Genomic DNA, 13,859 nt, shown 5'->3' with positions numbered 1-13,859 from the left:
TGCCATAGCAATTAAATAATCAAAATAACAAACGAAGATACATAGAAAGCACTAAATCACTCACCATGGGGCAGAAACACAAGTTTGGTACACCCTTACAATGCCATGCCCTGTGACTGTAACAAACATTATTAAGACAAAATAAGGTAAGTATTTTAGGTGAAAAATGCAGGACATCAAGGATAAGAGAGAGAGGTGGAGAGAAAGAGAGGGAGGGAAATGAAATTCTCTTGTGTATATAGGACACATCTGAAATATTTGAAGTAATAAACAAAGATCACTTTTAGTGACTGTGATTGGAGACTCGGTTGGCTGAGGGATTTGTTTGCACCGAACCCCACATCCTGGGATGCTGTGAAATGTTTCAGCATGTTATACCTCTCGTGTCTATTAATTTTATAATGCAAGTGAATTAATGCAAAAATATAATAAACCTTTTTATGGATCATTAAAAAATATTTTCACCTAAGATGCCAAGAGAAGTGGAAACGAGCATAGAATGTAATATATATTATGAGATCAGGTCATGATCTCATGGTTTGTGTGTTCAAGTCCTGCCCTCCCCTGTTCATTCTTTCTCTCTCCCTCTCTCTCAAAATAAATAAACTTTAAAAGGTAGGTATTTCCAAAAACTATATACACATCCATATAAGCATAAAGATGATGAAGATGAAGGATAGTTCCATGGCTTGTAAGAAATGCTAAAATTGATAATGGTAGTAAGATTGATGTGAAGGGAGAAAAACATGCAACTGCATTCATCTATTGTTCTGACTTAAAAACATAAACCACTTACCAAAAAAGGAATCTTCATTTAAAGTGACCTATTGAGGGGCGCCTGGGTGGCTCAGTCGGTTAGGCGGCCGACTTCGGCTCAGGTCATGATCTCGCGGTCCGTGAGTTCGAGCCCCGCGTCGGGCTCTGTGCTGACAGCTCAGAGCCTGGAGCCTGTTTCGGATTCTGTGTCTCCCTCTCTCGGACCCTCCCCCATTCATGCTCTGTCTCTCTCTGTCTCAAAAATAAATACACGTGAAAAAAAAATTAAAAAAAAAAAATTAAGTGACCTATTGAGATAAGCAAAGTAGACAGATTAGGTTATGACCAATGTGAAGAATAAAATTCCATTATGTGACAGTAGTTTGCAAATTATAAGAGAAAGCAAGTGGTCATTTTAATATTAAAAAGTAATTAGACTCTAGTACATCTATAGGATAGAATTTCATGGAGCGAATAAAAATGGCATTAGAGATGAATACTTAATGATATGGAAAGGTTTCCATCACTTACTGCTTTGTGGAAAAGGATACACAACTGCAAGGATAATGGTGTGATATTTTTGTGAAAATCAAAATGTCTATGAGTGTGTGTGTACAAAATCACACCCTACGGCAAAACAGTAAAATTTTGTCATCTCTGGGCTAGCATATTTATTTTCATCTTTTTCCATGTAGACGTTCTCCAAGTGTGCTGAAACAAACTACTTTTATGACATTTATAATCAGAAAAAAGTGAAGTTTTAAACCCTAATGTATAACATGATAAAAATAGAACTTTCTCCTCTACTAACAGGGAATTGTTATTGCGTTTCATCATATTCCATGCTTTTGGATGACTTCACTTATGTAGATGCACAGTCATGCATCACTAGATACAGAGTGCAGGGGAATATGGACTACCATCCATCTGATCCTAAGGGAAAGCGATGTCATAGTTTGGGGAGAGTACCGGTAGCACATTAGTTTTAACTCTTCGCATGAAAAAAAAAAAGTCCTGCTATAGAATTTGGGAAATTTGTTTAACACTACCCATCTATTTGATGATCTCCGAAATTCTTTCCAAATCTGTGTTTCTATGCCTCTATGAATAATAACTAATAACAGCTATACAATATTAAGCATTTCAATGCATCAATCACTTATACAGTAGCCCCCACCCCTTACCCATGGTTTTGCGTTCCACGGTTTCAGTTACTCACAGTCGACTGGAGTCCGGAAGCAGATGACCCTCCTTCTGACAATATCTCAGAAGGTCAGCAGTAGCCTAACACTACCTCACAAGCCCACATCATTCACTTTACTTCATTTCATCACGTAGGCATTTTATCATCTCTATCATTACAAAAAGAAGGCGAGTGAGGACAGTGCAATAAGGTATTTTGAGAGAGAGAGAGAGAGAGAGAGAGACCACATCATATAACTTATATTGCAGTACAGTGTTATAATTATTCTGTTACTAGTCATTGTTGTTATTCTATTTCTGTACCTAATTTATAAATTAAACTTTATCATAAGGATGGATGTATGTATAGGAAAAACATAGTATCTATAGGGTTATGTCTTATCCAAGGCTTCAGGCATCGAGTAAGGGGCTTGGAATGTTATGTCCACTCCCCCTTTCCCCTTACTGTACTATGCCAAGTCTTGTTCCAATGGCATTATACACACACGGTGTTCTTTGATACTCACAAGTTCACCTACAGACATCATCATACCCATTTTAAACATGAAGACACTAAAGCTACCAAGATGACTTAAAAAAAAAAAAAATATATATATATATATATATATATATATATATATATATATATATATAATTCCTGATAGTTTGCTTAAGTTTCTAAATCTGTTTCTATCTTCCCACCAAATCTGGGCTCTTTACTACTATCTTACTCCAGGACCGACTTTTCAGAGATCACCAGCTAGCTTGGACAAAAAGAATCTGCCATCAGAAAGGTTTTGGGAAGGAAACAAGAAAGTTGTGGTGAGTCCGGGGTGGGGCGGGGCGGGGGGGGGGGGTGCGGGTTGTGAGAAATGCAGGGCTGGATTCTGGATGAGGTAGATGAAAGGTTCAGAATGTTCCCCATCTTTCTTGCTGGCCTCAGTCACCGAGGGAATCCGTGGATGGGCTGAGGGGGCAGCCCAATCATTTGAACATGGATATTGATAAAACCTCCAACATCTATTACCACAAATGACCTCACTCCATTCGCCAGGGTGGAAAGCTCCTACCTCACCCAGCGTGAATGTGAGGGCGTGTGCACGTAAGCGTGTTACGTACAAGGAAAGAAAATACTGTTTAGTGGGGTTTTTTTTTTGCCTTTTTAAAAACAATTGTATAGTTAATATTTCAGCTCTCAACTAATATTGTCTGTAAAATACTTTAAGCTGATTAAATTAACTGCTCTGTTTTAGCTCTATCCTGTCCACAGTCTTCTCAGTGGATGAATATTTCAAGATTTTGCTCTTTCATTTATTTGTGAGGTGACTTTTAGCAAATTATTTAGACTTTCTGAGTCTCTGTTTCTACTTCTGAAAGTGTGGTAACAGTACTTACATGGATTTTAAAGCATAAAAGTTAAAGTAAAAAATATTTGAAAATTCTGATAATAAAGCATTGGATAAAGTACACCATGAGTTGTAATTTTATTTCTTCCTAATAGACTCAAGAAACATGCTTTAAGGTTTGCAGCATCCAATTGGTGTCAAAGAACTGACTTTATTAAAAAAAAAAAAAGAAAGTATATGTTGATATATCAACTTCACAATGAGGTAAATAAAATCTAATGCATTTAAACTCTATTACAGATGTCCCAACACATTTATTGCTTAATAAAGAAAAATCCTAAGAGTAGAGAGCTGAAATTTTTCAAACTAAATCTCAGATTGTAGAATTTGACACACTTTAATGCTTACAATTGTTTAACTATCTACTTATAATGAACCACTTAATTATATGTGATTGGTCTAGTTCTCTTTTTTTTCTGATTTTTGAAGTTTATTCACTTTCTCTGTTATAAAATGAGGTCTTTCTATAATTTTCTAAAAACAATAATAATGAAATGTTATGCTGAGTTGCTTTAACATTCTTTGAGTTACTTTCAAGAATATTATCTTTTGTTTTTTTTTGTTTTTTTTTTTTTAACAGTCCCATGACAAAAAATAAGGCACTACTCCAATATTAGTTTCTCAGGCAAATGCATTCATAATGACCAGGGAGACTGAATAACTCCACAGGTCTCATAGCTAAAAGTAACATATTTCAGTTATTTTAAAGTGGAAAAATCTTAACATGTGGCAACTTATGGTAAAATATCTTATTCTAAAAGTTCCTGTAGCCACAAGGAACTGAAAAATTTGGAGACAAAATAAATCCTCTAAATACAGCTGATACAATCACAAGATGAAATTGACAAGAACTGAGTATATCACTCATTTGCTAAAAGCATGCATCAGGAACTAACAAAGATGTATCAAACTAGGCCCTCGGGAGATTACAACTTTGCATAACTTCTAGTTTTGGGGGAAAAAAAAATATACTGCTAGCATGCAACGAGAGAATGAAAGATTACTGCCTTGTGATATTTTTAGTGTACATTTTTTCATGTTCTTTTATGTTTTTTGGCATTAAGCTATAGAATACCATCCCCGAGTAAGGTTTTGGATGAAGTCCTAAATTAAATCCACAAAATAAGAAACAGGCAGGACATTGCTGATCGGTTCCAGATCTGAATAACATAAAATGAATCCTCTTAACATAAAAAATAAACTGGAAATGTTGATTTTACCTTTTATGTCGGTGCGTAAATGAAGCATTTTTCGTATTTTAGAAATGAATGTGAGTTACCTCCTTAGCCCCCAATTAAGGTAGTCCAAATGAGTAAATATCAATTTCAAGTATATGGGCAAAAAAAAAAAAAAAATTATTCTTCTGAAGACTCATTTGCATTTTCCTGGAATTATTTGTTGTGTTTATGATTTATGAGACCTTTAGATGAACCTGAGAGTTGGTTGAGAGAACAGCACCTAATCGTTCCCACAGCTCCAGAGAGAAAGAGCTTTGCAAGAGAAGTGCTCCTACAGGAGATGTCTCGTTTGCAGCAGGACTCAATTCTTGGTTCAAAGCTATGGTATTTGGGCTAGTTAAGCACGAATCTCTCTCCCATTCCATAGGGAATGAGCTGGGCAGTCCCTGCTCCCCACGTCCACCTGCACTTCGTTAGAGAGCGGAATGCTCACATGCCACCACCCCACAAGATCCCCACAATGACATAACTCCATGCAGAGACTGGCGTGACTGGGCTGGGTTTCCCCCCCTTCAGCTCTTGTATCACTAAGAATCTGGCAGCCAGTTCCGTCCTGACAGAGTTCACAGCATATATTGGTGGATTCTTGTCCATAGTGCATCTGCTTTAAGAATTAACGAAAGCAGTATCAAGACAGTAAGGTAAGTGCTGTTTTAACTATAGCACTGGGGATGCTGACTGTTTGGGACAGTGTTTATTGTAACAGGAACAGAAGAAATTCCAGAGCAACATTGCCAATTGCTACTCAACAGCAAATCCACAGTTTTGAGCATTTACTTTCACATTTTGCTTAATATGCTTTCCATGATTTAGGGATTTGAGATAAATTTTATATAGTATATGTTGTACTGCTTGGCAATGGAAGTTATACAAAGTTTCAAAATTGGAATGAGACACTACTTAAAACTGAACATAGTAAAAAAGTTTGGCATTTAAAATGTTTGTTATTTTATGCTAATTAGTTATATACGTTAGTGTTGTTAAAACCCAATTTTGAAGTGAAGAAAGGCCATTTCAATTAGCATTCAAAATACTTTATATTGTTATAATTTGTTACAATTTACAATGAACATGTTATAAAAATGTGAGCTAAAAGACTTCACATTTCTATTTTGTTAATTTCAAAGATTTGATTTTTGGATGTACGTCTTAAAAAACATGTTTTAAAGAAATTCTGGGAAAGATGATTTACTTTTTGAGAAAAGCATTTCCTCCATAGCCACAGGTATTTGGAAAAAACTGGAGAAAAAGCACAGAGCGCTTTTGCCTCATAGTGGAGTCATTATATGGTTACAAACTCTCTTTGAATTCAGAGCCCTCGTTTTTACTCTGCCAAAAAGTATGGAAGCATTTTTTCATTACTATTCAATACTCATATTATAGTATTAGTTTTAGTGTATACTCAGTTTAAACAAGGTGGAGGTTTTTTAAGGGAGCAAGACAAATCTTTACAACATTAACGTATTACAACTTAAAAGAATCCTGTAATTACATTAACACTATGTAATTGTTCTCATGGCCAAGTCCTGTCAGCTAAATTAAATGATGCCATCGTAATCTTAGGGAATAATTTCCCAAGAATCTGGCTACGTGTTATATTATGTCAGCTTTCAGAGTGATTCCAACAACTTTTCTAGGGTTTCATCTGCTAAAATAAAGTGCCTTATAATTTCAAATTGAAGCAAAGAAAAAATGTCTCAATTTCTCATGCTAAACATTCCTACTCATCCCAACCAATCTAGGCACATAAGTTTGTACCATATTTCTCGCAAGAAGATATATTATTTTATGGTATAGAGTGGAATGTGGATCCTGCTTCACATTATGATTTCCCTTCCAGAGTTATCCTTCAGACATAACTCTCCACTCTACAAAAGCCCAACTCTTTACCTAAACTGCTAATGCTTTATTTCCCCAAGCAATTGAAATATACTTTATTGAGCCTCACCTTAGAAACATGTTTATATGAGAGGATCACTGTTACAGCTTATTTTTAATTTATATTCTCAAGGTTGTCCTTTCCTACATGGTTCATAATGCCACTGTTCACAGCACACTCTCCTCAGTTCTACCTCTTTTCCACTTCCGTGCTGCGAGAGCACTAAAATCCAGAGAAGTGAGCCATGCCTTCCTAACTTTTGGCATGAAGCAGGTAGAGAACTGGTGAGTTACTGAGAAAGGACAATTTTAATTCAAAACTTGAAAATAAGAGATGTTTTCTACCAGTTGGATCTGTTTACGGGTTTAATTATTTTTTAGAATTTGTGACATTTCCCTGACTAATTAAAAGCACGTTCTAAAACTAATATGCCAAATATTAATTTCGGAAGACAGTTGTGTAATGCACCTAAAGGTATGGAATAGTAAAGACAAGTCAAGATAATACACACACACACACACTCACGCCCACCGCGAATTCTGTTCTTCCTCCTCAGCACCGACAATACCCAGACATTTTTAAAGGAATGTACCCCCCCACCCCTCTGCACACACACACACATAGATAAGAATAGCTTTCCTTCAGGCAAAACCACAGATTGCCCTTATTCCCAGGGAGGGTCTTCTTAATGAGATATTTTAATGATGGTGAATGGTAGGGTACAGGGTACAGCTTACAATTGTCTTTTCATTTTCATTTTTTCTGGTTTTGAAGGATGTTCTGAAGCAGTGTACTAACATGGTGGCTAGTGGGCACCACCCAGAAACCTATTGCAGGAAGGCATTTAATTAAGGAAGGACCTAGAGAGATTGACTGTTGGGCCTGGCTCGTCCAGAAGGGGGCGCATGTGTATGCAATCTGACCTGAAACCTGTTCACCACCCCAGAAGTTGCACAAGTACATCCTTTTCCTGACGCTTAAATACAGATTAAAAAGACATCATTAGATGCTCTAAAAAAAAAAAAACAAAAAACAAACTATAAAATAATAAAATACACATTTGCTAATGCATTTAACATTGCAAATCCAATATCCTTTTCCTGAAAGTGTACTATTTTATAATAATATGTTTTCACTTTATTTAGGAGTCAAAGCATTTGCCAAACATGAATCTAGGTGTGTTTATTCTCCTCTTGGCATTAACTGGTGGTGCCAGCGGTTATTACTATGACGATTATGATTTCCCTCTATCGATTTATGGGCGATCATCACCAAACTGTGCACCAGAATGTAACTGCCCTGAAAGCTATCCAACAGCCATGTACTGCGATGAGCTGAAATTGAAAAGTGTGCCGATGGTGCCTCCTGGAATCAAGTATCTCTACCTTAGGAATAACCAGATCGACCATATTGATGAAAAGGCCTTTGAAAACGTCACTGATCTGCAGTGGCTCATTCTAGATCATAACCTTCTAGAAAATTCCAAGATAAAAGGAAAAATTTTCTCTAAACTGAAACAACTTAAGAAGCTGCATATAAATTACAACAACCTTACGGAGTCTGTGGGCCCACTCCCCAAGTCCCTGGTGGATCTCCAGCTTACGCACAACAAGATAACGAAGCTTGGCTCCTTCGATGGACTGGTAAACCTGACCTTCGTCCACCTCCAACACAATCAACTGAAAGAGGATGCTGTTTCAGCTGCTTTTAAAGGTCTTAAGTCCCTCGAGTACCTTGACTTGAGCTTCAACCAGATGGCCAAACTGCCTTCTGGTCTCCCAGCATCTCTTCTAACTCTCTACTTGGACAACAATAAGATCAGCAACATCCCTGATGAGTATTTCAAGCGTTTTAGTGGGCTGCAGTATCTACGTTTATCTCACAATGAACTGGCTGATAGTGGAGTACCTGGAAATTCTTTTAATGTATCATCCCTGCTTGAGCTGGATCTCTCCTATAATAAGCTTAAAAACATACCGACTGTCAATGAGAACCTTGAAAACTATTACCTGGAGGTCAATGAACTCGAAAGTAAGTAGAAAGCTGTGCCTGTATGTGACTGAGGTGTCCTCAAGTTTTTACATGCCTGAACTGTGCAAGTAAATATGGTCTCTGGCTCCATTAACAAAAATGAATAAACATGCCAATAAAATATCTATCCCTCTAATTCAAATATAGAAGAATTCTAGCTCAGTTATTTGTTCAATGTTTGGCCTTTCTTTGGAGTGCCCAGATCAGAAACCATTAAGCTCATAGGACTTGAATACAAATTTCTTCAAATTTAATATTTTGGGCTAATTCATCCTGCTGTGTTAGTTCTTGATATCTGTTATCACTTGCCTCTGTCGTGATTTAGATTTCTGTCCGACATCTATTTCTTGGCAAGGTCTAGCTGGAGACGGAACAAACAAGTCCAGAAGAGGGATGGCTAGCAGAAGCTTTCAAATGTCCCTTCTGCTTATCTCCAGAGCAGTTCACATATATTCGTGGTCTCCTCTGACATCTTTACTTGGGACTCCACATATTACGCTGCTCTTATGGACCATCATCTATCTCTGTCATCCGTGTCATGGTGTGTGTGGTCTTCACAGTGTTATTTTGAAGATGGTGAGGAAGATTAAGGAGGGAAGAAATAGGAGCATCTGGGTGGCTCATTTGGTTAAGTGTCTGACTGTGGCTCAGGTATGATTCGTGGTTCATGAGTTCAAGCCCCGCATCACTCTCTGTACTCACAGCTCCGAGCCTGGAGCTTGCTTCGGATTCTGTGTCTCTGTCTCTCTGCCTCTCCTCTGCTTGCGTTCTCTCTCTCTCTCTCTCTCTCTCTCTCTCTCTCTCTCTCAAAGATAAATAAACATTAAAAATTTTCTTTGAAGAGTTAAGGAAATCGATGAGGGTTCAGAATCTTTTTTAATAGTATGAAAGAGCTCCTTCTTTTATACACAACACTTAACCTCGTTTGATTTTTCCAATTTCTCCTTCCTTTCTCGTGCTGCCATGTATACTTTTTATTTATCTTCTGGGTAGGAGTTTGACCTGATCCACTTGGGCTGTTCATGTATTCTTTAGGTCTTTTGGGACATTTATCAATTAAAGCCATACAGATTCGGGTGGGAAATTGAAATTCACCCACTCCATCTTATTCTTTAACAAAGGTGGCAGGAGAGATAACCTATGGTTCACGGACAAAGTTGTTTAAATCAAAAGACAGATGGGAACCGTTGATTTACTTATAAAGCAACTATATCTGCAAAGTAATCTATTGAAACTGAACATCTTTATGCCATGAAAGTTGGTTCTTTTGTCATTTTGGATAAGGATATTGACATTTCCATCCAAAAAATTACAGTATGACTTATTAATATGATACTTTGTGATTCTGCAACAATTTTGTGTAACCCCTAGTAGGGTTGGGGTGTTTTCAAGAGGGAGACCATGACTGCCAGATCTGAAATGCCACATATCCTTTCTTGTCTGGAAATCTTGCTTGTCATACAATATAGAGTAAAAAGATCATAGCTGAACCCTTACAGTCATTTCTAGTGGAAAATTCACTCTGTAGCAATATATGGTCCCATATTATAAACATTTGTGGTCAGGAGGAAGGATATTCAGACATCCCAAAACGCTAATGGGATTTAAGATACTTAAGGGTTGAAGAAACCCATTAGATTTGGTTGGTGGAGGTCTATCCATGTGAGTGGGGCTACCTCATACTCTGCACACAGATGCAGGAAAATCTGGAAGTATAAAGACCAGGATGATTACAAGAAGGAAGAGATGATATAGGAGATGAGAAAGGTGGTCCGTGGAAGAAATGCCAGTGGTCACTCAGTGTCAAGCTGAGCTTGAAACCACACACAACTGCCATTTGAGTGTGTGTGTTTAGTTACTCTTATTCCTTTCTCATCCTTGACATTTAGGTATATCCATTTCAAGTATTCTTGTTGTTTGACTTTGCATGTTTGCAATTCAACTTATTTTGCTACATAATAATTATGGATAGCAATTGTCCACATTCTCTTAAGATACAAAGAGCCCCTTCATGTTTTTCTAATATTAGGAAATATATGGTCAAAGAGTATTGTCCTATTTCAAGCTTGCAACTTTAAGCTCAACCCAGTCACAGATTTTCCTAACTTGGAAAAGAGGGCAAACTTAAAAGGACATCAATAGTTATTTGGCACATATAGTGTGCAGTACTGTGGGCGAAGTGGCTTCCATACCAACATCACTTCAGTCTTCATGTAACACAGTGTGAAAGATCCGTTATAGCTAATAAGAAGATCAGATAAATGTTCCAAAGTCACCCAGATGATCAATGGCAGAGATAGAAAAGTAGTATCGGCCTAAACCCATGTTTTTTTTCCATTCCTCCATGCTTTCTCAGAGATAGGTGCCATAAGATCCCTGAAATTTGACTGATGAGTTAAAGACAACATCTTAATGGAGAGAACAGTGTGTTGAGCTCCACTGAAGTCATTCTTAACTAGAATTTAAGCATGAAAGAAAATAACAATATAGGGGACCAGATAAGTCAATCTGAAGTGGACTTCAGCAAACATAAGCAGTTTCTATGTACACACCTAGATCATGCAATCTAAAAGCAGCCTCAGTTTCTACTCAAAATTAAATCAGTTTTTCATTTGTGGCAGCTTTTCTTCCACAGAAGAAAAGGACACGAGCTCTGATCATGGACATTCTATGATTTGCTTTTGGCTTTGGAGTTTTGAATTATTGTCATGAAGGGTGGTTGTTGGAAAACTCTTCAGAGGTCATCTAGTCTCTTATTTTAAGATGCAAAACCCCAAGATGTTTATATTGGCGAGATTGCTCACACAACAGCACCAATCTTAGATTTTTTCAGCTAGACTAAACATTTCAAAAGAGTGCTCAGATAATATGACAGATTAATTGAATGGCTTTTAAAATCCAGTGTTTCTAAATGCAGATAGGATAATAAGTTCTATTCTCTCAAACATTCAACTGAATGTCCTGATCTGCCATAAGTATTAATATTTTTTTATTTTTTATTTTATTGTTTATTTAGTTTTAATTCTTTAAAATATTTATTCATTTTTGAGAGACAGAGAGAGAGTGTATGAACAGAGGAGAGGGAGAGAAAGACAGAGAAGGAGACACAGAATGGGAAGCAGGCTCCAGGCTCTGAGCTGTCAGCACAGAGCCCAATGTGGGGCTCAAACCCACGAACAATGAGACCCTGACCTGAGCCAAAGTCAGACCCTTAACTGACTGGGCCACCCAGGGGCCCCAATTTTGTTATTTATTGTAGGAGAGACAGAGACAGCATGAGCAGGGGTGGTGCAGAGAGAGAGGTAGAGAGAGACTCCCAAGTAGGCTCCACGCTGTCAGCACAGAGCCAGATGCAGGGCGGAAACTCAAAATGAGATCACAACCTGAGCCGAGACCTTAAGAGTCAAAAGCTTAGCCAGCTGAGCCACTCAGGTAATCCTCTACTATAAGCATTCATTGCTTAGTATTGTTGTGTCATTTGGTAGCCTGAAACACTCCTGTAGCAGTTCCAAATTCAAAGATCTATCAAGTAAATGGGAAGGACTTTTAATAGACATTATTATGGATAGGAGCATTTTTTAAGTGATCAGTTCAAGTCCATGTACTAAAAAAGTAATGGACATTTTCTATTCTTTAATTTCCAGAGTTCGAAGTAAAGAGCTTCTGTAAGATCCTGGGACCATTATCCTACTCCAAGATCAAGCATTTGCGTTTGGATGGCAACCGTCTCACGCACACCAGTCTGCCCCCCGATATGTATGAATGTCTACGTGTAGCAAATGAAATCACCGTTAATTAATATCTACGAATTCCAATTCTATTGAGGTGGATCCCGGAGCAACATTTTATGGTTACGTTTGTGTGTGTCAGTTTTGATAGTATTCATTTTTGTCGCTGTTTTTACTTCCATGAATTTTAAATTCTGAAGGAAATGTTTTGTAAACATTTTACTCCTTTTTTTTTTTTTTTTACAAGAAAAGATGAAAGGCAGGCCTATTTCATCACGAGCACAGACACAGACACACACATAGACAACAAACTTATGCTTTATTTGTAAATTTAGTATTTTCTACATCTCTACTGTCAAATGATGTGCAGAATCTTCTACTGGTTACGTGGAAGTCAGCCCAGCATTCTAATTCCTAAATCAACTCAATGTGCCAAAAAGCATGGGCTACCCACATATGGATGTTTGGTGCCTTGAACCAAATTTCAATGTTCAGATTTGTTTAGCTGAAAAATAGGTGGTAAATTTTGAGGCCGATGATTTTGCAAAATACTAGACCCAATCCTTGAAGCCCCATACACATAAAGTGCTATTTTTGGTATTAAGGATTTATATGGTTACCTAATGAAACTTTTCTTTTCTAGAATTATTTTTTACTCTAAGTCATGTGTATGTTTCTTTTTAATCATTTGCATGTTATGTTTAACAAGCTAATAGCAAAATAAAACACGGCAAATGGCATCACTGTGCTTTCTTTTGGAATTCATACCTCTCATATATAAAACAATAGATAAAATTTTTAAAACCATCTTTAACCTGCAATATTTTACTTATGTTGAATAGAGTTTTTCACTAAATAAATTGTCTGCTTCTAGCATCCATTTGCAAACATCTTTGAAACACATCTTACAGTATGTACTTAAAAGTGTGCAGATCTGAATTTCAGTTCACGTTGCGGGAGGGGATTCCCTTTACTAAGTGATTCTCTGGACACCAACTGAGTGTCCTACAATCCAACTCCATTTTGATGCTGTCTGCCTAGAGACAGTATCAGATTTCACAGATTAAGGGTTCAGTCTTATAAGACCCCCGCACCCCGGTGCTTCGGATGCCAGGCATAAGCCCAGGTCATCACCTGTACTTCTGATCAATTGGCTACAAATCAGAGGTTCCTAAGACCCCCTCCTTGGGCACAATTAATTTGCTAGAGAGACTTATAGAAATCAGGAACCCTGTTTACTCACTAGATTACCAGTTTATTATACCAGGATGTAACTCAGGAATAGCCTGATAGAAGAGATGCACAGGGCAAGGTGTATGGGAAGGGCAGAGGGCCATCATATCCTCTCCAGGAGCACCATTCTCCCCAAATCTCCACAAATTCACCAGTCCAGGAGCTCTCTGAACCCCACTGTTTTGCGATTTTATGGAGGCTTTCTACACACACAGGACTGATTAAATCACTGACCGTTGGCAATTGAACTCTATTTCCAGCCCCTCTTAACTCCCTGGAGGTAGGAAGGGGGCATTGAATACTCCAACCCTTTAATCACAGGGTTGGTTCTCCTGGCAATCAGTCCCCATCCTTGGGTTATCAAAGTGCTTTCCAAAAGTCACTCTGTTATCATAATAAGGGACAA

General features: G+C 37.6%; 1 protein-coding gene across 2 annotated transcripts; it reads left to right on the top strand.

Moving 5' to 3' along the window:
• Positions 1-4,902: 4,902 nt before the first annotated feature.
• On the top strand, positions 4,903-12,960 carry LUM (lumican). Of its 2 annotated transcripts, none has more exons than XM_045462622.1 (3): positions 4,903-5,223; positions 7,607-8,492; positions 12,137-12,960. In XM_045462622.1, the coding sequence occupies exons 2-3, from the start codon at positions 7,628-7,630 to the stop codon at positions 12,289-12,291; spliced, it is 1,020 nt and encodes a 339-aa protein (XP_045318578.1). In that variant the 5' UTR covers positions 4,903-5,223; positions 7,607-7,627; the 3' UTR covers positions 12,292-12,960. The 2 variants fall into 2 exon arrangements, with proteins under 2 accessions (XP_045318578.1, XP_045318580.1); XM_045462624.1 differs by having other exon boundaries at positions 4,912-5,223; positions 7,236-8,492.
• Positions 12,961-13,859: the final 899 nt, after the last annotated feature.

Source organism: Leopardus geoffroyi, chromosome B4, assembly GCF_018350155.1.
Source record: "Leopardus geoffroyi isolate Oge1 chromosome B4, O.geoffroyi_Oge1_pat1.0, whole genome shotgun sequence".
Taxonomy (NCBI): domain Eukaryota; kingdom Metazoa; phylum Chordata; class Mammalia; order Carnivora; family Felidae; genus Leopardus; species Leopardus geoffroyi.
This window is presented reverse-complemented; position numbering and strand designations above follow the sequence as displayed.